The 27959-nt window shown below is 36.2% G+C and overlaps 1 protein-coding gene across 1 annotated transcript in view; it reads left to right on the top strand.

The window, feature by feature from the left end:
• Window positions 1-27959, top strand: part of mEFG1 (mitochondrial translation elongation factor G 1) — a 206466-nt gene that overhangs the window by 153940 nt on the left and 24567 nt on the right. The window contains exons 13-15 of the mRNA XM_090411581.1: window positions 792-944; window positions 15479-15571; window positions 24787-24862. Coding sequence (XP_090267707.1) covers window positions 792-944; window positions 15479-15571; window positions 24787-24862 — 322 coding nt within the window. The remainder of the gene's footprint in view (window positions 1-791; window positions 945-15478; window positions 15572-24786; window positions 24863-27959) is intronic.

The raw sequence follows: 27959 nt of genomic DNA, 5'->3' as shown, positions 1-27959 counted from the left end.
CAGAAAACAAAAGCAGTGATTGTTGCACTCAGGTTGACTAACTGCAAAGTAGGAGAAATTATTAGAAACTTTGTATTTGAAGTCCACTTTATTTAGAAGTCAGATTTTGTGTAGTTCATTTTATCTTGTTAATAGCAATATTTATTCTGAAAAATTTCATATGTATATTATTTTGATGGCTAATATAGCCTATTTTTGTTTAGGAGTGCCCCTTTTTTTTAGAATGTCATTGGCTCTTTACTTAAATCTTAGGCAATATGCATTCATCTGTTGTTAAGCTGTTAAAGGAAGGGGATTTTGGGAAAGAGGGGGTAAAGCAATGTGGGGGGGAGATTATTTGAAAAAAACCTGGGTTTTTTATATGCATATTATTATTAAGGGTGGGTAGAGAGCATTTGGGAGGGGGGGATGAGAGAAGGATCTGAAGATAGAAATTATTTGGGGAAGAGGAGGGATTGATGGGGAAAAAATTGGGGGGAAAAATCACCCCTGATTTTTTGATACTTCCTTTAACAGTAGATGAATGCATATTGGCGAGATAAGGAGAAGAAAACAACATCCAAAAAAGGTATGTCCGAATATTTCCTCTTATATTATTCTTCATATATTAGTTTTATAATACTTCAGTAATGCCCTAAGATTTGAGTAAAGAGCCAATGTCATTGTAAAAAATAACACTCCTAAACGAAAATAGGCTATATTAGCCAATAAAATAATAGTTTATTTTAGAGGAGTAACATGGGAATTTTCCCAGAAATAATACCTATCATATGTATGTTTTATTTTTGCAGAGAATGCAAAGAGAATATAATTGTCCGGTAATACTGGGCAAGCCAAAAGTTGCCTTTAGAGAATCTCTTGTTAAACCTTGTGAATTTAATTATCTTCATAAAAAACAGCATGGTGGTGCTGGCCAGTTTGGTAAAGTTATTGGCATAATGGAGGTAGGTAAAAAGCTTTGTTATAAAAATTACTACAGCAGAAATCCATTATAACACCACTCATGTCCAGATAAGAATTTCATAAATCCCTGATAAATTAACATACCCTTTGATCAAATTAAATTCCATTCTCTCATAAACTGAATATATTTTGCATGTTTAATTAGTTTGAAGATATCATAGCCTACTCCAAAAAAATTAACTGAATCATTTTCTTCTCTGGATTTTTTTTACTTAAGATTTCAGACTTTTCAAAAGTTAGTTGACAGGTTTTCAACATTACATTGTCATTTTAACACAACAGTACAAACTGAGTAGTTCAGTGTGTTTTATGCCTTCATATAAAATCAGTGAAACAGCAGGCATGGCCATGTAAACTGCCAGTGAATATTTTCACAGGGAAATTGTAGCAGTCTTTTAGAAAATAAAATTTTATTTGGATGTTTTTCAATTTGGTTGATTTCTGATATAAAAATAATGCATCCCAATAACCATTTTTGATTTGGAATTAATAGTATGATAATATACATATATGTATACACACACACACACACACACACACACATATATATATATATATATATATATATATATATATATATATATATATATAAAATATCCAAAAAGGATGACAAAATACAAGAATGGGCGAAATATATAGAAGAACTCTTTATTGATAACAGACAGAACCCAGAAAATACTTATGAACATATGGAAGGTTCATGCATTTTAAGATAAGAGGTAGAATATGCACTAAACTCAGCTAAAAATGGTAAAGCCTTGGGCTCGGAGAGAATACCAGCAGAAATAGTAAAGTTATTAGAAGGTGACTACATTAATATATTAGTAAAGCTATTTAATAAGATCTACGATACAGGCATAACCCCTCAAGACTGGTTACAGTCGACCTTCATCATGTAATGACTATAGAATGATCAGCCTAATGAGTCACGTTCTCAAAATGTTCTGAAAATAATTCAAAAAAGAATATACAGAAAATGTGAAGACACTATCAGTGATACCCAATTCAGCTTTAGAAACATTTTGGGAACAAGAGAGGCTCTTTTCTGTTCTCAGATCTTATTCCAAAAATGTATTGACCAAAACAAAGAAATATTCATTTGCTTCATCGACTTCGAGAAAGCATTTGACAAAGTCCAACATGCTAAAATGATTGCACTATTAAAAAGAATTGGATTAGATGGTAAAGACATCAGGATCATTGAAAACATATTGGAACCAAAAAGGCATCTATTCAAGTTGATGACATTATTATAGACTTCATTAACATCAAATGAGGAGTACGGCAAGGATATGTGCTGTCACCTCTTTTTTTTAACATATACTCAGAAGCCATATTTCAAAAAGTCTTGAAAGGAAGGGATTAGTGTAAATGGTGAAATCATCAGTAACATCCAATATGCTGATGACACAGCTCTCCTGGCTGACAATATTCAGGATCTTCAGGAACTAGTGAACAAAGAGAGTGAAAAAATGAGATTAAAAATAAATATCACCAAAACTAAATGCATTGTCATAAGCAAGAAACCTCTTAATTCAGCACTTTCTTTAAATGGAAAACAAATAGAAAGAGTTGCAAAGTTTAAATATCTTGGATGCCGGTTAAATGAAGCTTGCAATCCAGAAATGGAAATAAAAGTTAGAATTGAAATGGCAAGAAAAAAGTTTTCTCTTCACAAAATCAACACTGTGTAACTGCAGTTTAAATTTAGAGCTTAGAGTATGCATGGTTAAATGCTACGTGTGGTCTGTACTGCTGTATAGTGCAGAAACTTGGACCTTGAAGACAACATCAATAAAAAGACTTGAAGCCTTTGAGATGTGGTTATACAGGCGAATGTTAAAAATCCCATGGACAGCAAAAACGTCCAATCAGGAAGTACTGGAACAAATGGGGAAATCACGTGAACTTTTAGATACCATAAAAAGAAGGAAAACTGCATATCTTGGTCACCTACTTCGTAATGAAAAATATAAGATACTTCAATTTGATTATAAAAGGGAAGATAAATGGAAGAAGAGGACAAGGAAGACGAAGAAAATCTTGGCTGGCAGACATCAGACAGTGGACTGGCATGAACTCTGAGAGACTGCTCATAGTGGCTGAGAATCTCTCAAAATTTGCCAAGGTGGTCGCCGACCTCCGATAGGAGATGGCACTCAAAGAAGAAGAATATGTATGATATTCTGGTTAATTGGGTACTGTGCCTTTGCTTTCCATCCTACAAGCCACAAAGTTCAAATCCAGCTATACAATGGATGTTTGTGAATTTGTTTACTTGATGGATGATTTCATTACCTAGTGCAGCATTTCCCAAACTTTTCCTACCACAGAACACTTCACAAATCCTGAAATTTTAACAGAACACCTTGGTTATTTTGTAATGTATTAATTAATAATTGATTAATTATTATTTAATTATTAATGATTGATTAATTATTATTAATTAATTAATAATTGATTAATTATTAACACATTGTAATATTAATAATTAATTATGGCATAATCATAAAGTGTATTAGTACACTTGTGTATACATTGTGAGACGTTTTGACAAATATAAAATTACATTTAAATCAGTTATTAATCACTGGACTAATGAAATCTTGTAGCATATTGTAGTTTCCCAGGCCAACATCATTAAATTAATTTGTGCTGATTTTCATTGACATATCCTATTCTGATCACCAAAAATTTATAATATTATAAGTGCTTACGAGTGAATGCAGACTTTTTCTCCTGTGTGCTGGTAGTTTTCCCCTCCTTTTGTACATCCTGGAGATTGCTCTGTAGGCTGGTGGTGAATGACTCACTATCTGTTGTGTCACAAACACCTTCAATAAGAGATTTCTTAACACCAAAATTAAACAAAGTCCCTTGTCTCTTATTCATATTAAAATTTAAATCTGCAGGCCTATTACTTTTAAAAAATCACGGCACTACGGTTTCGAAACTTTCACCCTACAATACGAACTTGTGAAGAAAGTATTCAGTGTTACTTGATTTGAGAACCAGATACAGACTACCTTGATCTTCAATTTTAGTGGAAAAATTTTCTTTATACCTTGCTGATTGGTCACTAACATTTGCAACACAGATGTTATTTCTTTCAGTTTTGAGAACAAAGGATATGCCGCCCATTGTTATAATCCGCTTGCAGGCAATTTTTATGATTAGTCATAAACAGTGGTATCCCCTTTCTCAAATGTTGAAAGGTTTTTTCGATGTGTGAAAATTAACGATACACAGATGTTATTAGGCGTTCTGGGTCTGAGCTTTTCGACACATTCACAAATGTTATTCTCCTCAAAATATTTCCATTATAAAATATTTATTCATGAAAAATGCTTAGAAAACTAAAATCACAAATTCCAGGAGAACTTCTCGCGTAACACTTATTCACCTTCCATGGAACACAGTTTGGGAAACTCTGACCTAGTGTAAGCTCAACATCTACTTAATTGAAAGCCTGAAGTTGCTAGAAAAAAATACCATGTATGGTCTCTGGAACAGAACATCGAGGAACCCACAACCTACTCACAATACTGATGAATGGTAAGTTGATAATCTCTTTACTGGGAAACATTTGCATTAAAAATTATAGTTAGACTGTACAAATTATACATATACGAGGTAGGTTCCAAAAGTTTCTGGCCTGACATGCAAAATTTGTGCCAGTTTTAAAATGCCATGTGTGACAGATAGCACCATCTGTGGGTAGGTTATTGTACCAGTACCAGTTTCAACTCTCTACCTGCATCATTCAGCTTGAGTACTCATTTGACTAACTCATGGCACACTAAGTGGCTGTAATGCTAAAAATTGAGTACTGCACTGTGATGTTTTTCACCAAAGAAGGGCTTTCTCCAAGCGCTATCAAACAGCAATTGGATGGTATTTATGGGGAAGCTTCTCCTTCATATTCCCACCATGAAGGCATAGGCTAAACAGTTTTGCCTAGAAAGAGAGAGCATCAAAGATGATGGTCGGCCTGTAGAAATGATGACTGAGGAAAATGTCTCTCTCTCTTGTTGAGGAGGAACTGCTCAATGACAGATGGTTGAAGCTCAAAGAAATCTCAGCAAGGTTGGGCTTTCTATAACAACTGTCTTTCACATCATTCACAAGAAGCTTCACATGATGGTCATTGCAAGGTAGGTGCCCCGACTTCTCTCTTCAATTCAGAAGGAGCATCGTATGACTTGTTCTCACAAGTTTTTAGAGCTTTGCCAAGGGAATCAGAGAGAAATACTGGAATCCATTTCACCAGGAATGAAACCATGGTCCTTTATTATGATTCTCTTTCCAAAAGGGGAATCCATGATGTGGTGCAAACTAGGCGAAACACTGCCAAGAAAAGCCAAGGTCACTCAGTCCACCAAGAAGATCATGGCAACAATCTTTTGGGATTGCCGGGGAATTTCTTCATTGACTTCAAGGAAAGGAATACTTCCATGAATGCAGAATATTATGCTTCACTCCAGCACAATGTCATAAAGGAGAAGCAAAGAGGAATGCTAAGTTGTGGTGTTTGCCTGCTTCACAACAACGCTCCAGTCCATACGACTATTGTTGTGAAGGACTGTGGTTTCCAGGAGATTGAACACCCACCTTACAGCCCAGTGATTACTACCTCTTCTTGAAACTGAAGAAAGACCTTTGAGTAAGAAAATTTGCAGATGACAATGTAGTGAAAGATGCAGTTTTAGGCCATTTTGCAGACAAAAGTACAGACTATTTTTCCAAGGGCATAGAAATGTTAATTCAAAGATGTGAAAAGTGTGTTGAAGTAAAGGGAGATTATGTTCAAAAATGACACAGTTGTTTTCTTTCTATCACCTATAAAAGTTAGTCAGGTCATAAACTTATGGAACCACCCTCGTATATGCTTTTTTTTTTTTAATGAAAAGAGAGTGTGTGTGTGTGTGTGTGTGTGTGTGTGTGTGTGTGTGTGTGTGTGTGTGTGTGTGTGTGTGTGTAGACATCTTTTTTTGTTTTTTCATTAAAAAAAATTGTTTCTAAATAAATCTTTTTAAAAAATCCACACAATTGCTTTTTAGGGCTTCATGAAATTTTTGTATTAGAAAAACATTAAATTCATCATCATCAAATTCCTGACATGTACCCTCAAGGGGTGTACAGGATATGATAGTACTACATGAAAAATTTACATCATTACTAACTTCCTAACTACAATTTATTTCTCCAGATCAGTCTGTTACTTGTCAAGGCTCCAACATTATCAGATCTTATATTTCTATCGTATAAGGCCCTTTGTACCGTATCAATCCACCTATATCTTGGTCTTCCTCTGGGTCATTTTCCTGCCAACCTGGCAGAGAACACTTGTTTTGCTAATCTTTCCTTGCCCATTCTGTTCAAGTGACCATACCACCTGAGATTAGCTTTGCTAACGCATTCCTGGATGCTGACAATGTCAAGTTCTTTCCTAAATCCTCGTTTTTAATGTGATATTGCCATTGATGCCATCTGTTCACTCCTCTAATCTTTCTTAGGACTCTCATAGCTGCGGTCTATAGTCTTTGGTCAAGTGTTTTACTTCTGACCTGGCTCTCAGATCCATAAGTTAAAACTGGTTTGAACACTGTCTTGTATACAGTAATTTAGTGTTCCGACTAATTTCTCTCTTATTCCATATGAATTTATTCAATTGACTTTCTACAACCAGCTTTGTTCATTCTGTTGTCTATTTCCATATTTAATTTACCATCTTCACTAAAAAATCGTGCCTAAGTAGCTGAAATGTTTTACTTGTTCCACAGGTTCCCCATTCAAAACACAGTTGACATTTTCAATGATTCTACCTATTTTCATTGTCTTTGTCTTTTTAATGCTGACCTTCATACCATATCTATTACAACAGTTATTCAATTTAGTCAGGGAATCTTGCAAACTTGTAGCAGATTTATTTAGAAGTATAACATCGTCCGCATAAAGCAAAGAGCTGACATTAACGTCTCCAATTCTGATATCATATTTAATACCACTTTCCTTCTTCATAATGTGATCTATATAGATAATGTACATCCTTGTCTCACACCAGATTTAACATTAAACCACCTTCCTGTATTTCCTTCGATTCTAACTGCTGACTTGCAACTCAAATAAAGACTAAGTATTATTATTATTATTATTCAGGCCTCCAAGGAGTCAAAAGACTCATCGTGCGAGGTCCTTCCTAAGACATAAAGTCTGTCAAGACTCATCGAGGGGAGGTCCCCCCCCCCCTGAGAAACAAAGTCTATCATACCACTCTTTAAACTCACTGACCGTTCTCGCTCCCACCACTCCATCAGGCAATGCATTCCACGGCTCAACCACCCTCCATACAAAGAAACCACTCCTTACCCTCTTGCTCACAGTTTCCTTTCGTAACTTCCAGGGATGGCCTCTTGTCATCACTCCTTCGCGCTGTTCAACCAAGCGAAAGAACTCCCCAGTGTCAACCCTGTAACCATCTCTCAACAGTTTAAAAGTTTCAATCATATCGCCTCTCCTTCTTCTATCCACCAAACTCTGCAGTCCACATTCTCTTAGCCGATCCTCATAACTATCCTTGTAAAGTCCTGAAACCATCTTTGTCATCCGTCTTTGTATCCTTTCCACAGTTAATTTATCCCCTTCAAATCCTGGGGACCAAATCTGAGAACAATAGTCCAAGTGTGGTCTGATCAGAGACTTATACAACATAATGATAACCCTCTTATCTCTGCAGGTCAGTGTCCTTCTCATAATAGCAGCCATCCTCTGTGTTACCTTCACCACCTTTGCAATATGTCCACTAAACTTCAGGTTTCTATCAATCATCAAACCCAGATCTCTTGTCTCCCCAACTTCCTCCAGTATAACTCCTCCCATAGAGTATGCAGCATCCCATCGATGTTTCCCAAACCTCAAGACCTTACATTTTGCTGCATTAAACTGACATCCCCATTCATTTGCCCATCTATCTAGCTTATTCAAACTCTTGCAGGGCTATCACATCTGCACTATTACTAATAATCCTTCCCAGCTTCGCATCATCTGCAAACAACTGAATATCCCCTTGCAATCCACTGGCAATGCCATTGATATAAAGGTTAAACAATATAGGTCCTAGTACTGAGCCCTGTGGGACCCCACTTGTAACCTTCTGTCTCCTTGAAACTGCTCCACCATACACAACTCTCTGATACCTATCAGACAGCCAATCCTGAATCCAGTTGACCAATCTGACATCCAGACCCATGTGTTGCAACTTAAATATCAGCTTATCATGTGGGATCCTGGCAAATGCCTTTGCTAAGTCTAAGAAAATTGCAGTATATGCGTTTCCCTCATCTAATGTTCTTGTAACTTTATTATAAAAGGCTAGCATATTGCTAAAACAAGAGCACCCTTTCACAAATCCATGTTGACTCTCACAGATAACATTACCCTCATCTGCCCAGTGCTGTATATGGTCCCTCACTACTTTCTCCAAGATCTTAACAACTACTGGTGACACACAGACTGGTCTATAATTAGACACTTCCAGTCTGTTACCACCCTTATGTAATGGCACTATCTTACCTTCCTTCCATTCCTTGGGCACCTTTGCCAAAGCCAGACTTTCATTGAAAAGCCATGTTAAAGGCACTGTCAATTCCCTAGCACATTCTCTCAAAACTCATGGTGAAATACCATCCAGTCCCACAGCTTTACTGACATCCAGAGTACTCAGTATCTGAAACACACTCTCCTCCTGTACCTCCAGACCTCGAACCAGTCCTATCCCTCTAGCATTAAAACTGACTCAATTAGGATGAAATACTCCAATAAAGTGTTCATTGAACAATTCCACTATGTCCTCTGCATCAGTCACTCTATTCCCATTTTTATCCCACAATATCATTCTTCCACAGTCATTTCTCCTCCTACTGGCCACATAGCTAAAAAATTCCCTAGGATTTTCTTTGGATCTTAGGGCCAATCTCCTCTCATATTCCAGTTTTGCTTTCCTTACCACACTAGTCACTCTTCTGGCCTGTGTCTTATATTCCTCATGCATCTCTTCACCTGTCTCCTTATATCTCTTCCATAGCCTCTTTTTCGCATGCAATTCCTGTTTAATATTGTTTGTCATCCACTTTACTCCAAATTGCGTCCTCTTCTTCACTCGTGGTATACAACTTACCATTGCTGATAACAAATATTCTTTCACAATTTCCCACGCACTGGTGATATCCCGGCCTTCCAATTCCTGCCTCCATGAAACTTCCCGAAGTTGACGTCTAAGACTATTATAATCACCTGCCTTATAATTCCACATAAGTTCCTGTCTCTTTGATACTCCTGCATGTCTATTCATTTTCCAAGTCAACACCATATGGTCACTCTCTCCAACTGGTGGGAGAGACATCAAGTATTGCATGATATAATGCCCCATTGACACCATATAACTGTAGCATGTTGAATAGCTTCTCTCTTGGCACCTTGTTGTATGCCTTTTCCAGATCGACAAAACTTAAATACAGATCTTTGTTATATTCCCATGCTTTCTCAACTAATTGTCATAAAGTGAAGATCTGATCCTGACAGCCTCTATTTGGCCTGAATCCAGCTTGTTCTTCACCAAGCTTTTCTTACACAATTCTTCTCAACCATTTCTCAAGTATACTGGCATAAATCTTGCCCGGAACACTCAGTAGGGAAAGACCTCTGTAATTCTCACATTCAGTTTTATTTCCCTTTTTATATATGGGTACTATTAGAGCTCTACTCCAGTCATCAGGAATTCGTCCCTCTGTCCAGGCCTTCTGAACTATGCATTGCAGCCACTGTAAGACTTTTATACCACCATACTTTCTGGTTGAATATCATCTATTCCTGCTGCCTTTCCACATTTCAAGCCTTTGATGGCTATTCCACTACTGTAATAATGCAAGTATTAATACAAAAATAGTAAATTGCACAGAAAGCACATTATTATAATAGTTTTAATTTTTCATCAATTTCTAGCATAATACTCCCAAGTGGAGTACCTGATTTATGGTAGTCTAATGCAATTAATAATTCACGACTAATTTCCTTTCAGTGACTTTCTTTCATAGTGACCTGATCATATTATGTTTCTGATTGCATCATCCTGACTGCCTAATCTTACCTAAATATACTTGGTGTTCCTATTATTTTGTTTGTGCCCAGACGATCTTAAACAAAATGATAGTAACACCAAGTAGATTTAGGTAAGATTAGGCAGTCAGGATGATGCAATCAGAAGTGTTTCAGATGACAAATATAAGAGCTGAACAAATCTATGGAAGAAAGTGACTGAAAGGAAACTAGTCATGAATTATTAATTGCATTAGACTATCATAAATCAGGTACTCCTCTTGAGAGTATTATGCCAGAAAATGACGATGAAAAATTAAAACTATTATAATAATGTGCTTTCTTGGTAATTTACTATTTGTATTAATACTGAAATCTACATGTTAAAGTAAATTTCAGAGTTCTGAACTATGAAGCTGAAAATTAAGATCAACTTAGGAGAATACCATCTTTGGTCCCATGGTATCAGTTACTGCATGGGAAAAATGTCAGCAATGCATGGGAATCTTTGAAAACGTGCTTAAATGTGGCAGTATATGAATGCATACCTAGTGTTCGAGGAATAAATAGGTTGGGAGTGAAATGGATGTGCCTTATTAAGCAATAGATCCACAAGAAGAAGATAATGTGGAAAGAATATCATGAGAATAAGAGTGAGAGGAGTTATGAAATATATAAAGCTCAGGCCAGAAAAGTAACAAGTATTGTGCAGAAAACTAAATCAGAGTATGAAAACAAATTGGCCATGCAAGCTAAAGGCAATCCAAAATAATTTTATCATTATCCTGCAGTCAAAAGAAAGAATAACTTTATTGAATGCAGATTGTACTTGAATGTCGGAAACTAATGAGATTGTTTAGTTAATGAGGTGCTCACTTTGCTAAGATATATCAACCATGTGTATGTAACATAGTGCACAATGCTACTGCTACATTGGGTGAAGAGTTAGAAGTTCATGAAAATGATGTTGAAGAGCTGTTGCATAACTTGGATAGGAATTTGTCTATAGGGACAGATGGAATATCGGCCAGTTTGCTAAAGGAATGTTCAGCCGAATTGGCTAGACCTTTCACATGTTTGTATAACTTCAGTCTCAGCTCAGGAATGATACTTCCATTATACAAGGGTGGTGCAAAAATTGATGTGTCTAACTACTGACCTATCGATATCTCTGGTGTGGTAACGAGGATTTTAGAAAAGTTGGTAAAAACTCGCATACAGAAATAGATAGACAAACAAGTTATACTCTGCATGGAGCAGCATGGGTTTACTAAAGGAAGGTCATGTTTTAGCAATTTGCTCATATTTTATAACAATGTTACGTCCGAGTTGGATAAAGGGAATGGATACACTATGATAGTGTTGGATTTTTCTAAGGCATTTGATAGGATACCACACGAAAGGCTGTTGCATAAACTGAAGAATATGGGATTGGAATATAAACTCTCGACTTGGATCAGGGGATGGTTGACAGGCAGATTAAACGTTGTATACAGTGGGTTTGAATCTGCCAGATTTAAGGTGACCAGTGGTGTACCTCAGGGTTCAGTCCTTGGGGCCATTATTTTTCACTCTACATTGACAGGATCTAACATCAAATGTGCAATTGTTTGCCAATCATCTAGGATGTGAAGAGCCTTTATAAAGGGTTTTCAGCAAACATTGAGTTAACCATTGTCATATTTAGGTTATCTACACAAAAAAGGCCACATGATCTATAGCACATTATTAGTGTCGTGTGGGCAAAAGGAATAGAAGAATGTGAGAATCTGTTCACATTTTGCTTGAACAGCTGAGTATTGTAATCTTTGGGGAAGGCAGTGTTGGGGATCTGTTCCAAAGGACAGAAGTAGAGAGAATGAAAGAAGAGGCAGTGGAGATGGTTTGGTGAGTTTCAAAGTGGACTCTAACAGGGTGTTGGTTAGAGTCAACCTTGCAGTGGCTCTTGTTTGGAGGATGGTGGGGAATAATAGTGATCAATTCAGCAGAGCACTGTCCATGAAAGTATCTGTAGAAGAGACACAAAGCAGAAACTGAATGTCTGTAAGAGAGAGAGAATGAAGTGGATATGTGAGTGAGAGAGAGAGAGAGGGGGGGGGGTCATTAATTAGCCTGATTGCCCTCTTCTGGATACAATCAAGCAATCTTATAGAGGATTTGGTGCACCATCCCAAATATGAGAGCAATACTCCTTGGCTGGGTAGATTTGCATGTTGTATAGAGTTAGCAGCTGTGGAGGTATGAAGTGTCTTGTGCAAAAAAACATGATAGTTTTTTGGCAGCTGTTTTTTGTGCCAGGAAAGATCTGAGGTGGTCAGTCCGAGAAGAGAAATCTGATTGTGCTTGGATATCAGTATTACTGAAGGTAAGGAGGAGCCATGCGAGCTCTTTCTTGCAAGAGAGATCAGACCGGACTGTTTTGCTGGCATTGAAGTTTACAAGATTGTCCTTACCCCACTGAGATCTGAGTTCGAGTCGCTGGTCGTGGTAGTCTTGAGGATTCTAATACTTGATCACTACAATGTTTGTTGAATGAAAAGGAGGAATGGACTGTACTGTCAGCATCAAAGCTATGGATAGGATTGGAAGTCTGAGAGAGCAGGTCATTTATATACAAGAGGAAGAGAGTGGGTGAAAGAGCAGAACCCTGAGTTACTCCTGTGTTGGTGGGGAAATCTGAGGAGAGTAAACCATCCACCATGACACATAGTGAGCGATCAGTGAGAAAGTTGGCGATCCAGTTGTAGAGTGATGAAAGCAGACCATAGGATGGCAGTTTATTAAGTAGGCCCTGCCAAACCCGATCAAATGCCTTTGAAATGTCGAGGGCAATCACGTGAGTTTCTCCAAATTTCTCTATGACCTGAGTCCAGAGGTGAATGGTGTTAAGCAAGAAGATCACCTGTAGACTGCAAGTGGCACAATCATACTGCTGGTCACTGATTAGTTAGTTGTTGATGGCCTTCTCCATAGTTTTAGATAATGGACAGTAGTTCTTCGGTTGACTTTTATCACCTTTCTTTAGGATGGGTCGGATGTGGACCTGTTTCCATGTTGTAGGGTAGATGCCAGTTGAATAGGATAGGTTGAAGAGGCAATACAGGATAGGTGGGATACCATCAGGACCAGATGCCTTGTTTGTGTCCAGGTTATTTAGGATTTGTCGGAAGACTATGGGTGAAGGGAGCCGTTCTTGGTAGAGTGGAGGGAACTTTGTCCTGGTCTTCAATGCGGGAATTAGAAAAGTGATGCCAGTATGTTGGCCTTGTCTTTAAGTGAAGTACCTACAGTACCATCCAGATGTAAGAGTGTTGTGGAAACCTTGGTGTGGCAGAAGTTGTATCCAATGGCCTTGGCAAGGGAGCAGAAGGAGCAACTGCATTTTAGGCAGGAGGCAAGTTTGTCGCATTTGGCCCTTGGACTTCATTTACAACTGTTGCAGGCTGCAGAGTGGGCAGCTGGAGTTTTGGTCTTAAGCCATTTGTGGTAAGCAGAGATTTTTTCTTTTGCAGCATTGGCACACTTTTTTGAGAGCCAAAGCTTGGACGGGTTGAGAGTTTGGAGTGGAATGAGGGATGAAAGCCTTCGTTCCTATGTGGATGATTTCTGTTATTTGGTCTGAGCAGGTATTTGGATCAGAAGAGCTGAAGCAGTAGTCAGACCATGGGAGGGAGGAATAGAAGTCACAGAGGTCATCCCTGTTTGGCACCTTTGTGGTGCCAAAGGACACGAGACTGTGAACTGGTGGATGAAGGTAGTTCTGTGGCAAAAGAGACTTGTATGAGGTTGTGGTTCGAGTTACCAAGAGGATAACTGACAACCACAGTATACCTGGAAGGGGACTTGTTAGGAAGAATTCAAGTGTGTTAGTAATTTGAAGGGGATTGTCAGGTATTTTGGTCAGAAGATTGATGATCTGAGATAGGTCATTGCTGATGGAGTTTGGAGAGCGATAGAAGGGGTATATGAAAAGGACAAGTTGGTTTGGTAGAGAAATTTTGAGCCAAAGTAGATCAAACCATGGCGATTCAAGGGTTTGCAGTCTCTGGCATAGTATGTAATATGTCAGTTCTGATGAATGCACTAGGCTACCCTTGCGGTGGACAATGGCTGTTGAGGTTACTAGTTGGCGTTCTAATAGTACTTCTGGTTTAGATGACTTTAAGTGGTGGTGCACATTGTTTATATTGCTGTTAAGACTATGGACGTTGGTGAAGTGGATGTGGAAACTTTTTTTTATGGTAAGAATTAATGTTGGTGTGTTGTTTGATTGATTTTTTTTTTTAACTATTTTTGTGATCTGCAGTTAAATCGCATTTCTTTGGGTTGGTCCATTATATTTGATTAGGAAGAGATAAAGAGAAAGTGGGGCATTCAGGGATAAGTGTGACAGACTTGCAAACATACCACCCCCACACAGAGGGAACTCAGTCTCTTGTCCATATGTGGTCTTGACAGTTCCCCATGCAGCCATAAAAGCTGGTCTTCCTCCAGTCACCAACTGCCAAAATTCGTGCAGGATATTTCGCTAGCTGATCAGGAATTCTCCAAGTTCATTACTACCTGGTTCAATCCCATGTACTAACTAATGACCAGCCTGGAGAACCATTTTACTACTATACCCTTGAATTGGGGAGGGACCAGGCCCCCTACAGTGAAATTGGTATGTCTTTGAGGGTATCACTCTCATTGCATGTGGAATTTTATCCTGTGAGATAGACAAACTAGCCAGAGAATATATAAGCAGTTTACAGACATAGAGAGATTATGCAGATAGAATTAATTGTGCCATATCACATAGCATTAATGATTTTTCTTTAGCAAGTTGCTTAGCTGTGACAAGTCATTAACTTAACACATAAAGTTAGTTATAATCAAATGGCAACCATTAAAAAAGCTAAAACAAAAAAGACATTAATTTGGTGATCTTTCATAAGTAAAATCTTCATTGATGGTATACTTGTGAAAATAGTGGAAATGTTTCTTGTCAAGGGTTTTCATTTTAATAGCATTGAATTCATTATCTGTCTCCTCCAACATTGTCTATCATCACACAGCTGAAAAACTTTCATTTTACATTGTTCAAGGACATGGTAATCATGTCCTTCTTTCTTCCTATTATAATCTATCACACAGCTGAAAAACTTTCCTTTTACATTCTTGAAGGACATGGTAATCATTGTCAGTCTCCCTTAAAGAAACAAAAAACATTCTACTGTCATTGATTTCAGACCTTTTGGGATAGACTGTCTGCATTATCCATGTTTTAATATTAAATAATAATTAATAATTTTTTAATATTAAAAAACAATGATTATCAAATAGTCTGTATATTGTAAGGGTATGATATACAGACTACTGTACTGCTAAATTTAGATAAATATTTCTTTGAATGCAAGTGCTTATTTTCATCTTTTTTTAGCCCTTGCCACCCTGGGACAATACCAGGCTTATATTCAGTGATGAAACAATAGGCACAAATGTCCCTAAAACATTTGTACCAGCAATTGAAAAGGTGAGTAACAAAATTATTATGTTTTATTCAAATATGAAGGTGCACTTTCTACTTGACTCTTTTATGTTTTCTTTTAATATACTGAGTGATCATAATTAAACTTCCCCTATTCAGAGCCTTATATAGATCGATCTAACAACTGGAATGTAACCAGATTTGATAGGTAGACTAATCAAGACACGAAAAGAATGATTCGAGGGGGGGGGGGGATATTCAGCATTGTTGTAGCTCTGGAAGCCAAAAATTTGCATAAATGAAGTTGATCACCTGTTTTGCTGGCATCATAAGAGCTATAAAGTAAAGGGTAAACTTCACAAATGCATTCCTATTGATAGTCATGTTCAGCATGTTCCTCACTTTACCTTATTGCACATTACTTGTAAAGTTATTTTACCTTAATGAGTGCAATGCATCAGCTGCTCTTCATGTGTTTAGAACCTGCCAGAACTTGTGTAAAGATCCTATGTTCAGCTAACTCAGTTAAATCAATGAATTGGAAGTTTAAGGAAACAGGATCTTTGGAAGTTTGACCTGGCAGAGGATGGAAACCAGTACCACCATGGGTAATTGAAGTTGCCACTGTGATTGTCAACAAATCACATGAAAATGTTGCTGGCAGTAGCAGTGCCTGTGAGGTGGCACAACAATTGATGTGCCTTATTCCACAGTATGGAAAGTTTCATTCAAAATTATTACATTTTACCATACAAGATCAGCTGCTACACGATGATTATGATAAGTGATTGACATTTGCTCTGATGTTTCTAGTCAGATTGGAAGTTGATGATGCTTGGCCTTGGAAAATTCTGTGGGGACATTTTTATCTAAACAGGATTGTAAACACCCAAAATTGTCAAATTTGGGTTTCTGAATCACCCCATGAGCTCCAGGAACTTCCATTAAATTCACCAAAAATTACCATTTGTGTGGCTTCACAGTAGATTTTATATAACAGGGCCATTCTTTTTTCAGGATATCACTCCAACATGACCAATAACTTGTTTCATTACTATATGGAAATAACACAATATGCTGAACAGTTTCATCATTCTGCAACTTCAACAGCGACGATGCCTGGATGAGACCACTTTTATGCTAGATGGAGCAGCTTCCCACATTTTTCCACAAGCTGCATGACCAGAACAGCAGTTTCTATGGCAATTCCTTCTTAGAAGAAAGCGTAATTAGTCACTTCTTTCCAGATGCATGGCCACCTCACTCTCCTGATATTACTCCATGTTAATTTCATTTGTGGAATTACCTTAAAGCCAACTTCTATCGTGGTGGTGTCTCAAACTTGGCAGCCTTAAAGGACAACGTATCACAGAATGTGATGAACATTCTGCTGTTGAGAACACTGTGCACAGGATGCAATTTCTGGTTCACGAGAACGGTGGCCACATTGAATCGGGTCCTCTTTCTCAAGTGAACTCAATGTACTTGAGTTGTGCAACTTTGTGACTACACTTATGCTCCAGTAACTGATACTGTAATTACTGTGCTAAATTTATATTAAATATTTTATTGCTGTGTTATATCATAAGTGTAACATGTAAAGGTAATCTTTCATTTCAGTTTATTCCCCCTATTGGCAACTTTTCAAACTGATTTTTTGTTTTTCAAAATTTTTTTTCCCATGTCTTGATTAGTCTCCCTACTAAATTTGGTGGCATTCCAGTTGTTAGATTGAGCTACACAAGGCTCTGAATAAGGGAAGTTTAATTATGGCTACCATGTACATAAAGTAATGACCTATGTTACCATGATGGAGTTTATACACACATACATATGTAAACCCTCTTATAAAAAAACTCTTATGTATAGATTTTGGAAATAACTGACAAAATATGTAGATTCCAAAATTTTGGTCCTCGATGGGAATATGTGAAATTAACAGTCTTGATTATTAATTAGCGAAGCAGCTGCTAGGTGGTAGACATGGGCATGTGTTCATTCTTTGTTGACATCGTGCAGATTAATAATGTTTTGCTTTCTTCATAACCTGGATCATTATATATATATTATGAGATAAATTATATTTATCTGAAATTTATTGAATTCTAATTAAATGGCTTCCAGACAATGAGAAATGTCTGGAAGATGCTAAGATAGGTGCTAAGATGCACATGAAAGTGACTAGGAATAAGAAACCTTGAGTAAGCAGTTTACAAATGGCATATGTAGGAGGGTTTCACAGGTGTTTTTCACCTGCAGAAACTCAAGCCATTGATTTCACTGTATATTAATAGCTGCTGATGAATAAGATGTCACATTGAAAGGCATGGAGATATGGATGGAAGAAAGTGACAGTTACCAGGGGTACTGGATCCAGATGAAATTGCTGATGTGAGATTTGTTGTGTATAAAGATGAAGACATGACAATGAAGAGGTATCCTAGAAGAAACCAAAAATGTCACATGTATGCATGAAAATGGCAAGCACACTAGTGAGCAGCATTGCTACCTGGAAGACAATGCCATGACCTCTTCTACAAAATAAGTCATGGTGTTGTTTTTGCATTACATGAAAGACAGTTAAACAAACAACAAGGGATGGTTTACCTATTTCACCTTAAAAAAAAATTCTTATAAAAACAATCTCATGTGTAATAAAAATTTTAAGCTAAGTACTGAAAAAGCAAGAGGGATGCTTGCAGTTTAATATGAGTATTTTAAAATAAAACGGTAAGGTCTGCAAAATCAGTTGAATTGCAAGTAATCTGTATTTTCAGTACTTAAGTTTTTTTTTTCAAAGATATCCAGTGGCTGGTTATTTTGAACTTGGATCACATACTTTTTTGTGCATCCTAGGATATTACTAATTAAGGATTTCCATGTATTTTTCAGGGGTGCTTAAAGGGTCAAAGCTGTATAACTGAGAGGAGACCTCTACATAGCCTTTAAAGGAATGCGGAGAACTGACCAGGGCTTCTGACCTAATGTCCAATCCTCACCTTCTCGTGTGCACCATGTTGGGTATCTACCTGGATACTGAACGAACGAGGATGGGCTGGCAATTTGGGATTTAGCCGACCAAATTGTATTCTTATTGGCTTAAACTAATATAGAAAATGATGGTACAACATGACAAAATTTCATGCCGGCTGGGGCATCGCCCGGTTAAACAAGACCCCGTTGTTTTCACCAGGGAACCAGGGCGAACAGCAAAAAGTCAGCTACTGGAACAAATCTGAAATCACACACCCCAACTCATCATCACCAGAGTTAAAGATCTGTACTATCAACATAAGAAGCCTGAATGGCAAAGAAATAGAGCTAGCTGAAGAATTAGATAATTACCAGATCGACATAATAGGGGTGACTGCAACAAAAAAGACAAAAACTGGTGAGATCTTTCTGAACTATAAATACAAAATTTTATATTCAGGAAATGACAATCAAGGAAAAGAAGGAGTAGTCATAGTATTCAACAAAAAATACGAGGCTAATCTTCTTGAATGGCAGGCGGTCTCAAGTAGAGATGTAGGCAAATATCAGAATGGGTAATTGGACAATGAGACTTATTTGTGCCTATGGTCGCACAGAAGGTTCTACCAAGGTAGAAGTGGAGGAATTTTTTGATGCTTTAGAAAAAGCAACTGACACAATGAAAAAGGAAAAGTTGGTCCTTGTTGGGGATCTAAATAGCAGAGTAGGAAATGATTGTCAGACATACAAAAAATATTTTGAGAAAATTTGGAGAAAAGAGCAAAGCCAATAATAATGGCAAATACCTGTTGGATTTCTGCTCAGGACATGGACTGGTTATTACTAACACCATGTTCCAACATAAAAATGTGCACAAATTCACATGGAGAGAAGAGGCAAGGAATAAGAAAAGTCTCATTGACTATGTTATTGTTGATAGTGATGTTTTTCCACTGGTGCAGGACACCAGGGTGTACAGAGGATTTGAAATTGGAAGCGATCACTATTTAGTCTTGAGCAGGATAAAATTGAATTTCATATTGAAAAGAATAACATGTAAGAAAGTTTTAAAGCGAATAAAAGTTCACCAGCTCTCATATGTGAACTGTAGACTAAAATACACAAAGATTATTGAAGAAAAAATGAAAGAGTTCGAGAACAGGAACCAAATCTTGGAGATTCAGTGACAGGCCTTGAAGAAAATCCTGATTGATTCAGCCAGAGAGGCATGTGGTGAGGTTGTATGCAAGGATAGAAAAATTAGAACTCCATGGTGGACACAGGAAGTTAAAGAGGCAGTGAAGGAAAAGAAGAAAGCATATCAAAAATTCCTGGCAAATAAGTCAGCTTGTGCTCTTACAGAATACAGAGACAAATCCAAGAATGCTAAACACTGTGTAAAACTAGCCAAACAAAAGTCATGGGAGGACTTTGGCAAGAACATAGAAAATAAATATCAAGAAGGTGGTAAGATATTCTGGAGGTTGTTGAAGAAGCTTAGGAATGGAGGAAAGAGTGCTGTAAAAGGAGTTAGAGAAGATAAAGGTTACATGAAAACAGGAGAAAAAGATATCCTTGAAGTATCGGGTAATTACTTCAAAAAATTGCTAAATGAAACAAGCACTGATTGCACAGTGGTAAAAAAACACTCAACAGGAATACATATCCATACTTGAAGTAAAAAAAGTCATCAAAGGCTTGAAATGTGGAAAGGCAGCAGGAGTAGATGTTCGACCAGAAATGCTGAAATATGTGGTATAAAAGTCTTACAGTGGCTGCACTGCATTGTTCAGAAAGCCTGGACAGAGGGACGAATTCCCGATGATTGGAGTAGAGCTCTAATAGTACCCATATATAAAAAGAGAAATAAAACTGAATGTGAGAATTACAGAGGTATTTCCCTATTGAGTGTTCCTGGCAAGATCTATGCAAGTATACTTGAGAAATGGTTGAGAAGAATTGTGGAAGAAAAGCTTAATGATGAATAAGCTGGATTCAGGCCAAATAGAGACTGTCAGGATCAGATCTTCACTTTACGACAAATAGTGGAGAAATCATGGGAATATAACAAAGATCTGTATTTAAGTTTTGTCGATCTGGAAAAGGCATACAACAAGGTGCCAAGAGAGAAGCTATTCAATACATTACAGTTATATGGTATCAATGGGGCATTATATCAAGCAATACTTAGTCTTTATTTGAGTTGTAAGTCAGCAGTTAGAATTGAAGGAAGTACAGGAAGATGGTTTAATATTAAATCTGGTGTGAGACAAGGATGTACATTATCCTCTCTGTTATTCATTATCTATATGGATCACATTATGAAGAAAAGTGGTATTAAATATGATATCAGAATTGTAGATGTTAATGTCAGCTCTTTGCTTTATGCAAACGATGTTATACTTCTAAATAAATCCACTACAAGTTTGCAAGGTCCGTGACTAAATTAAATAACTGTTGTAATAGATATGGTATGAAGGTCAGCATTAAAAAGACAAAGACAATGAAAATGGGTAGAATTGTTGAAAATGTCAATTGTGTTGTGAACAGGGAACCTGTGGAACAAGTAAAACATTTCAACTACTTAGGCACAATTTTTACTGAAGATGGTAAATTAAATATGGAAATAGACAACAGAATCAACAAAGCTGGTATGGTAAGAAGTGAACTGAATAAATTTATATGGAATAAGAGAGAAATTAGTCAGAACACTAAATTAGCTGTATACAACACTGTGTACAAACCAGTTTTAACTTATGGATCTGAGAGCTGGGTCAGAAGTAAAACACTTGACCAAAAGACTGCAGAAATGAGAGTCCTGAGAAAGATTAGAGGCATGAACAGATGGCATCAATGGCAATATCATATTAAAAATGAGGATAGGAAAGAACTTGACATTGTCGGCATACAGGAATGCATTAGCAGAACTAATCTCAGGTGGTATGGTCACTTGAACAGAATGAGCGAGAAAAGATTAGCAAAACAAGTGTTCTCTGCCAAGTTGGCAGGAAAATGACCTAGAGGAAGACCAAGATATAGGTGGATTGATACGGTACATGTGCCTTAGACGATAGAAATATAAGATCTCATAATGATATTATTGGAGTCTTGAGAAGTAACAGACTGATTTGGAAGAAAATTGTAGATAGGAAGTTAGTAACGATGTAAATTTTTCGTGTAGTACTATCATATCCTGTTCACCTCTTGAGGGTACATGTCAGGAAGTTGATGATGATGATGTATTTTGCAACTTTGGGCCCTGCTTTCTCTTAAGGATAAACACACAAATGAATTCTTCTTTTGATCTTTGAAAATTCACTTGTAGTGATGGTCTGCTCAGTAATAAACTATAATGTAGTTGCAAAATATGGGAATTTAAAGTTACCTAAATTTTTCTAGCAACACAGGGTAAAAAAAAAAAAAAAAAAACAGGTTTAGGTAGGTGTGATATGAAGCGTAAGGATATGCAATTAAAGTTTTATTGTTAACTGTAACAAACAAGTTAAAATTCTTCAACAATTTTGGTGAAGCAGGCATCTCGGATCATGCTCTTAACACTCCTACACTAAATTGATTGGAAAAGTATCTGTTCTTTACATCGTATAAAAACCTGGCATGAATGCAAATTTAAAGAAGCCTATGAAATTTTGATCAAACATCCTAATGTTAACAATAATGGTGGCATAAAAATCCCAAGAATTTAGATGACACACATTCAGATCATTCAAGTTTCCCAGCAAACCTTAGTTCAGGATTCTAAGCAATAATTTCAGCTCTTGCTGGCCACTATCTATATACTGTTTTGTTCTAATATATATGAGTAATTATGTAAGAGCATGTTGCTCTTTAGCTTAATATATCTCTTAATACGTTGACCGCCGTAATGTTAAAAAATTTTGTGATCCCCAGGCCAACTTCTTTTTATTTTACAATTTGCTGAAAGTAACATAAAATAATCATATTTTATAATTTTTTTATCTATTTCATGCAACTAAATAGATTTTTTAAGTGCAAATCATGTGTGCACCGTGCGGCCTGAGAAGAATTTTTTCACTGACTGTGCCGAGCGGTGCACACGTGATTCGCACTTCACACAAGGTCAAACTTGTGTGAAGTTACAACAGAAGTGATCTTAGTTCTGTGTCTTCAGATTCTGATTCTCTCATTGCTAGAAAGAGAATAGAAGTATCTACAACTAGTAATACCTAAGTTTTCGCTCCTAGTACATCTCAGTTTACTGCTGCTCATTCTGTAGAACAAACAATTGATGATGTTAAAAGAAATCTGCATTTGACTAATGAATCTTCCTCAGATGAAATACTAGGAAATGTGAATTCAACCGACCTACAATGGAATGAAATTACAGGTGATAATCTAAAACATTTTCAGTTTGTGGATAATAATTTCGGAATAAAACAAAATGTTATTGAAGAAATGCACGATAAACATCCTGTAGACTTCTTTTTTATGTTTGTTGATGAAGGACTGCTGGACCTAATGGTACAAGAAACTAACACATACGCTCTTCAAAAACTCAGTAAGACAATTTTACCAAAAGCAAGGATAAGAAAGTGGAAAAACACAAATCCCAATGAAATGAAGATATTTTTGGGTCTGCAAATTTGGTTTGGTTTAGTGCAGATGCCAAAATTAGAGTGTTATTGGTCAAATAACATCCTCTATTCTACAGAAATCAAACAAGTTGTGTCAAGGAATTGGTTCGATCTTCTTCTTCTCATTAACTGGCACTTCACGGACAACGAGGGTGGAAATACTTCTGAAAGACTTTATAAAATTACACCTCTCATAAATCATATAAGAAAAAATTTCCAGAAAATAATGACGCCTTCGAGTAATATTTGCGTAGATGAAACTTTAGTTCCTTTCCGAGGTCGTCTTGCCTTTCATCAATACATCAAGAATAAACGACACAAAGTTGGCATAAAACTATTCAAATTGTGTATTGAAGATGGATATACATATGATTTCAAGATATACTGCAGCACAGAAAAGACCAATACTACTAATAGTGTTCCAACTTCAATTGTTATGGGACTTTGTGAGAATCTACTTGACAATGGACGCACAATATTTGTAGATAATTATTATACCAGTATTGAATTAGTGCACAAACTTTTGAATAGACAAACACACCTTGTAGGCACTTTGAGAAAAATTCGAAAGGGAATTCCACAGGATGTTACCCAGAAGAAATTGAAAAAGGATGAAATAATTGGTAAAGAAAGTGACACAGGGGTGGTGGTAATAAAACGGTGCGATAAACATGAAGTGCTTATGTTATCAACAAAGCACACAAACAGAAAGAAATGGTAATGAAGTGCAAAAGCCAGAAGCTATTATGGACTATAACAAAAGCAAAAGTTTTATTGATCTATCCGATCAGGTAAAAGCTTATACTTCTTGTCTTCGAAGACACATTTATAATGACATATATTATAAATAAATATTTAGCACCATTGTTATTGTTTTATTCAACATTAGAAATTGGCCTAAATCAGGTAAAAATAAAACCCCTATGATAGGTCATGTAGTTGAAATTCTACCATGCTAACTATATAAACCTGTTTACCAGGCCCCATATTTCCATTACCCGTAAGCATTTCATTTAGATATGAATCACGGGTGAACTACATGGCCTGAAGGAAAAATCTTTATGCGAATCAAATATGATTCATGCAACGCATTGAAAAAATGTAGTGTGAATCGTATTTGATTCATACGGCAGTCAACGTGTTAATGATTTGTAACCTAATAGATAGCAATAATAACAGGACTCTAGCTTTGATGTAGTAAGGTTTTTGTTTAACACCAGAGGTCAGGCCAGTAGTTTTAATGGTTGACCAAATTACCGTAACTTTAGAATACCATGTAGATTGTAATGTAGCTTGTTTCTTTGTATATATGTGTATCTGAAGTATACACATATATACAAAGAAACAAGTAGTGATGGTCTGCTCAGTAATTATTTTGATTTATATTAAACTAAAGTTTTACTATAATATGGTAGTTATTTCCATAATTTTTAATAACGAATGCTGTTCACCATGTAACCATGAAGGAAAAGAAGTTAAAATAACTGGGCTTTTGAAGTCAGCATCACATAATTGCTAAATAGATTTAATCTTTGACCAGAAAGTTAAAATGTTATTTTAAATATATATATATATATGGCTTATATATACTGCTTTGTTCTAATTTATATGACTAATTATGTGAAAGCATTTCATTTTATAAATAAAAAGCCATTCATTTCATATTTCACCTAGGGTTTTCGTGCAATCTGTGAGAAAGGAATGCTAACTGGACACAAAGTCTCTGGAGTCAAATTTCGCCTTTTGGATGGTAAACACAAGTTTAATTGTTGTTTCATTCATAGCCATAAATAAAAATGGCCATTGTTAGGTGTAGCGTCCATTTGATTTTTATTATCACAATATGTTTTTGCCAATTTTCTACAATGCAAAATTTTTGTGGAATATATGTGTTAACTTTGTTTTTTGAATATAAGGAAGGACATATGTATATATATGTGTACTTTATTTTCTGAAAACAAGAAGGAACACGTTGTACACATTATAGTGAATGTATATACAGTAACAAACTGAAAAATCTCAGGCCAGAGTCTTAAGGAATTTAACTACAGTAAATGAAATCTTTATTCCATGAAAGTTTGCTATAGTGAGAGTTTGCGAACTGGGTTCGATTGCCATCCATGATGCGAGGAACCTTTATCTGGTCTCTTTTGACTAAAGGTGAGTTAGCCAGTCTCATATGGAAGTAGAGGGTATTTTTTTCACCCAGAAACTCAGGTTTTTCGTCCCTCAAAACAGGCAAAGGTGCCCCATGAACACACACTGATCTACAGTCATAAAATACATACTTAATCCCTCATTAGGAGGGCTCAATCCATCCTAAGGGACAGGGGGAGGAAATGGGGAACCCCATATGAAATAAATAAAATTCAGTAAACATATAGATTGGATTACTAGTGTCGTCATTAAATGACATGAATGAATTTGATAAGTTTTAAAAGAGGTAAACCGTGAGTAGACATAACTATACATAATAAATAACGGAAAAACTCGCGTAGAAATATTATTTAATAGTACTATTAAATAATATTTCTACGTGAGTTTTTCCGTTATTTATTATGTATAGTGACATGAATGAAACAAGTGAATGTGGGCTGTAATGTTTAATTTTAAAATCACTGAGTAACAATAACAATTCTCTTTAAGTATTTAAAGTTGAAAGAAAGGCATTTTGAAATGGTCCAAGAACATTTAAATGTGTCACGTATAGTTTTAATCAGGTTTGAATTCAATGTCTGGTAGAATGAAGATAAATTATTGAACTCCAGTATTCTGTACATCCTTCAAAGGATGATGTGCAGGATACTTTAATTAGTTTCATCAACATTTTATGGCAGATAGTTGAGAAATCATGGGAATATAACAAAGATCTGTATTTAAGTTTTGTAGATCTGGAAAAGGCATATGACAAGGTGCCAAGAGAGAAGCTATTCAAAACGCTACAGTTATATGGTGTTAATGGGACATTATATCAAGCAATACTTAGTCTTTATTTGAGTTGTAAGTCAGCAGTTAGAATTGAAGGAAATACAGGAAGGTGGTTTAATGTTAAATCTGGTGTCAGACAAGGATATACATTATCCCCTCTGTTATTCATTATCTATATGGATCACATTATGAAGGAAAGTGGTATTAAACCTGATATCAAAATTGGAGATGTTAATCTCAGCTCTTTGCTTTATGCCGATGATGTTATACTTCTAAATAAATCCGCTACAGCTCTACAAGATACTCTGACTAAATTGAATAACTGTTGTAATGGTATGAAGGCAGAAACATTGAAAATATCAACTGCATTGTGAATGGAGAACCTATAGAACAAGTAAAACATTTCAGCTACTTAGGAACGATTTTTAGTGAAGATGGCAAATTAAATATGGAAATAGACAACAGAATCAACAAAAGCTGATATGGTAGGAAGACAACTGAATAAATTTATATGGAATAAGAGAGAAATTAGCCAAAACACTAAATTAGCTATACAAGACAGTGTTCAAACCAATTTTAACTAATGACCTGAGAGCTGGCTTAGAAGTAAAACACTTCACCAAAGACTAGAGACTGCAGATATGAGAGTCCTGAGAAAGACTAGGGGCATGAACAGATGGCAATATCATATTAAAAATGAGGATATTAGGAAAGAACTTGACGTTGTCCGCATCCAGGAATGCATTAGCCGAGCTAACCTCAGGTGGTTTGGTCACTTAAACAGAATAGAAGAGGAAAGATTAGCAAAACAAGTGTTCTCTGCCAGGTTGACAGACCCAGAGGAAGACCATGGATTGATACAGTAAAAAGTGCCTTAGAAGACAGAAATATAAGACCTGATAATAGTGGAGTCTTGACAAGTAACAGACTGATTTGGAGGAAAATTGTAGATTGGAATTAGTAATGATGTAAATTTTTCATGTAGTACTATGATATCCTGAATTTGATGATGTCTCATCAACATTTTATTACAATTTTCATAGCAACAGTTTTCTTCCAAATTGTTCTGTTACTTATCAATTCATAGTATCAGCTTGAACTAGAAAGTATTCTTCATTCCATCGATTTTGATTTTCTTGTGGGTCATTTCTAGCCATCTTTGTTTCAAACACATCACTTCTGGTATATACCATCAAGGGTTAGACTGTCATAATACCAGATGGTATAACAGTCTAACACGATTTAAGATTTCATGACTAGTCTGTGATCATCAACTTAGTTCCAAATAAGTTGACTATATTATCAGGTCTTCATTCGATCATGCTTTAAATTACAGTCCTCTAATATATGACATATGACAAGTACTCCAGACTTCATCTATCCACTTATATATTGGTTTTTCCTTTGTGTCTCCCCCCCCCCCCCCCAATTTTCCTTTGAATCCTTGTCATGCTAATTTTCCATTCTGTTAAATGACAATAAACCTTAGATTAACCCTAAGTACACATTCTTGAATATATCCTGTCAAGTAGTTTTTCTAATATCTTCATGGAGCTGTCATTAATGCACCTCTGTTCATTTTGCTAATTTTCCTCAGAACTCTCATATTTTTAATTTAATTTAGTAAAAATGCTACCTAGTTAGTTAAAATGTGTAACCTGTTCTGTAGGTTCTATGCTAGTAATGTTTTCATATCAAAGCAGTCACTTAATTTGGTTAAAGAATCTTGAAGAACTTGCAGATTTATTTGAGAAGATCATGCCATTTACATAGAGTAAAAAATTAAGCTTACTGTCTCCTATTTGATTATCAGTTTAATAGTAATGGCAGAGAGTGGTAGAATGCTGTGCTAGCTGGGCGTTACTCTGTTAAACAAAACCCCTGCTGTTTTTTCACAGAATCAGCTACTGAAAAAAGCT

This window comes from Typopeltis vanoorti, chromosome 21, assembly GCF_054136105.1.
Source record: "Typopeltis vanoorti isolate ZY-2024b chromosome 21, IOZ_Tvanoo_1.0, whole genome shotgun sequence".
NCBI lineage: Eukaryota > Metazoa > Arthropoda > Arachnida > Uropygi > Thelyphonidae > Typopeltis > Typopeltis vanoorti.
The sequence above is the reverse complement of the archived record's forward strand: the minus strand, read 5'-3'. Positions and strand labels throughout refer to the sequence as shown.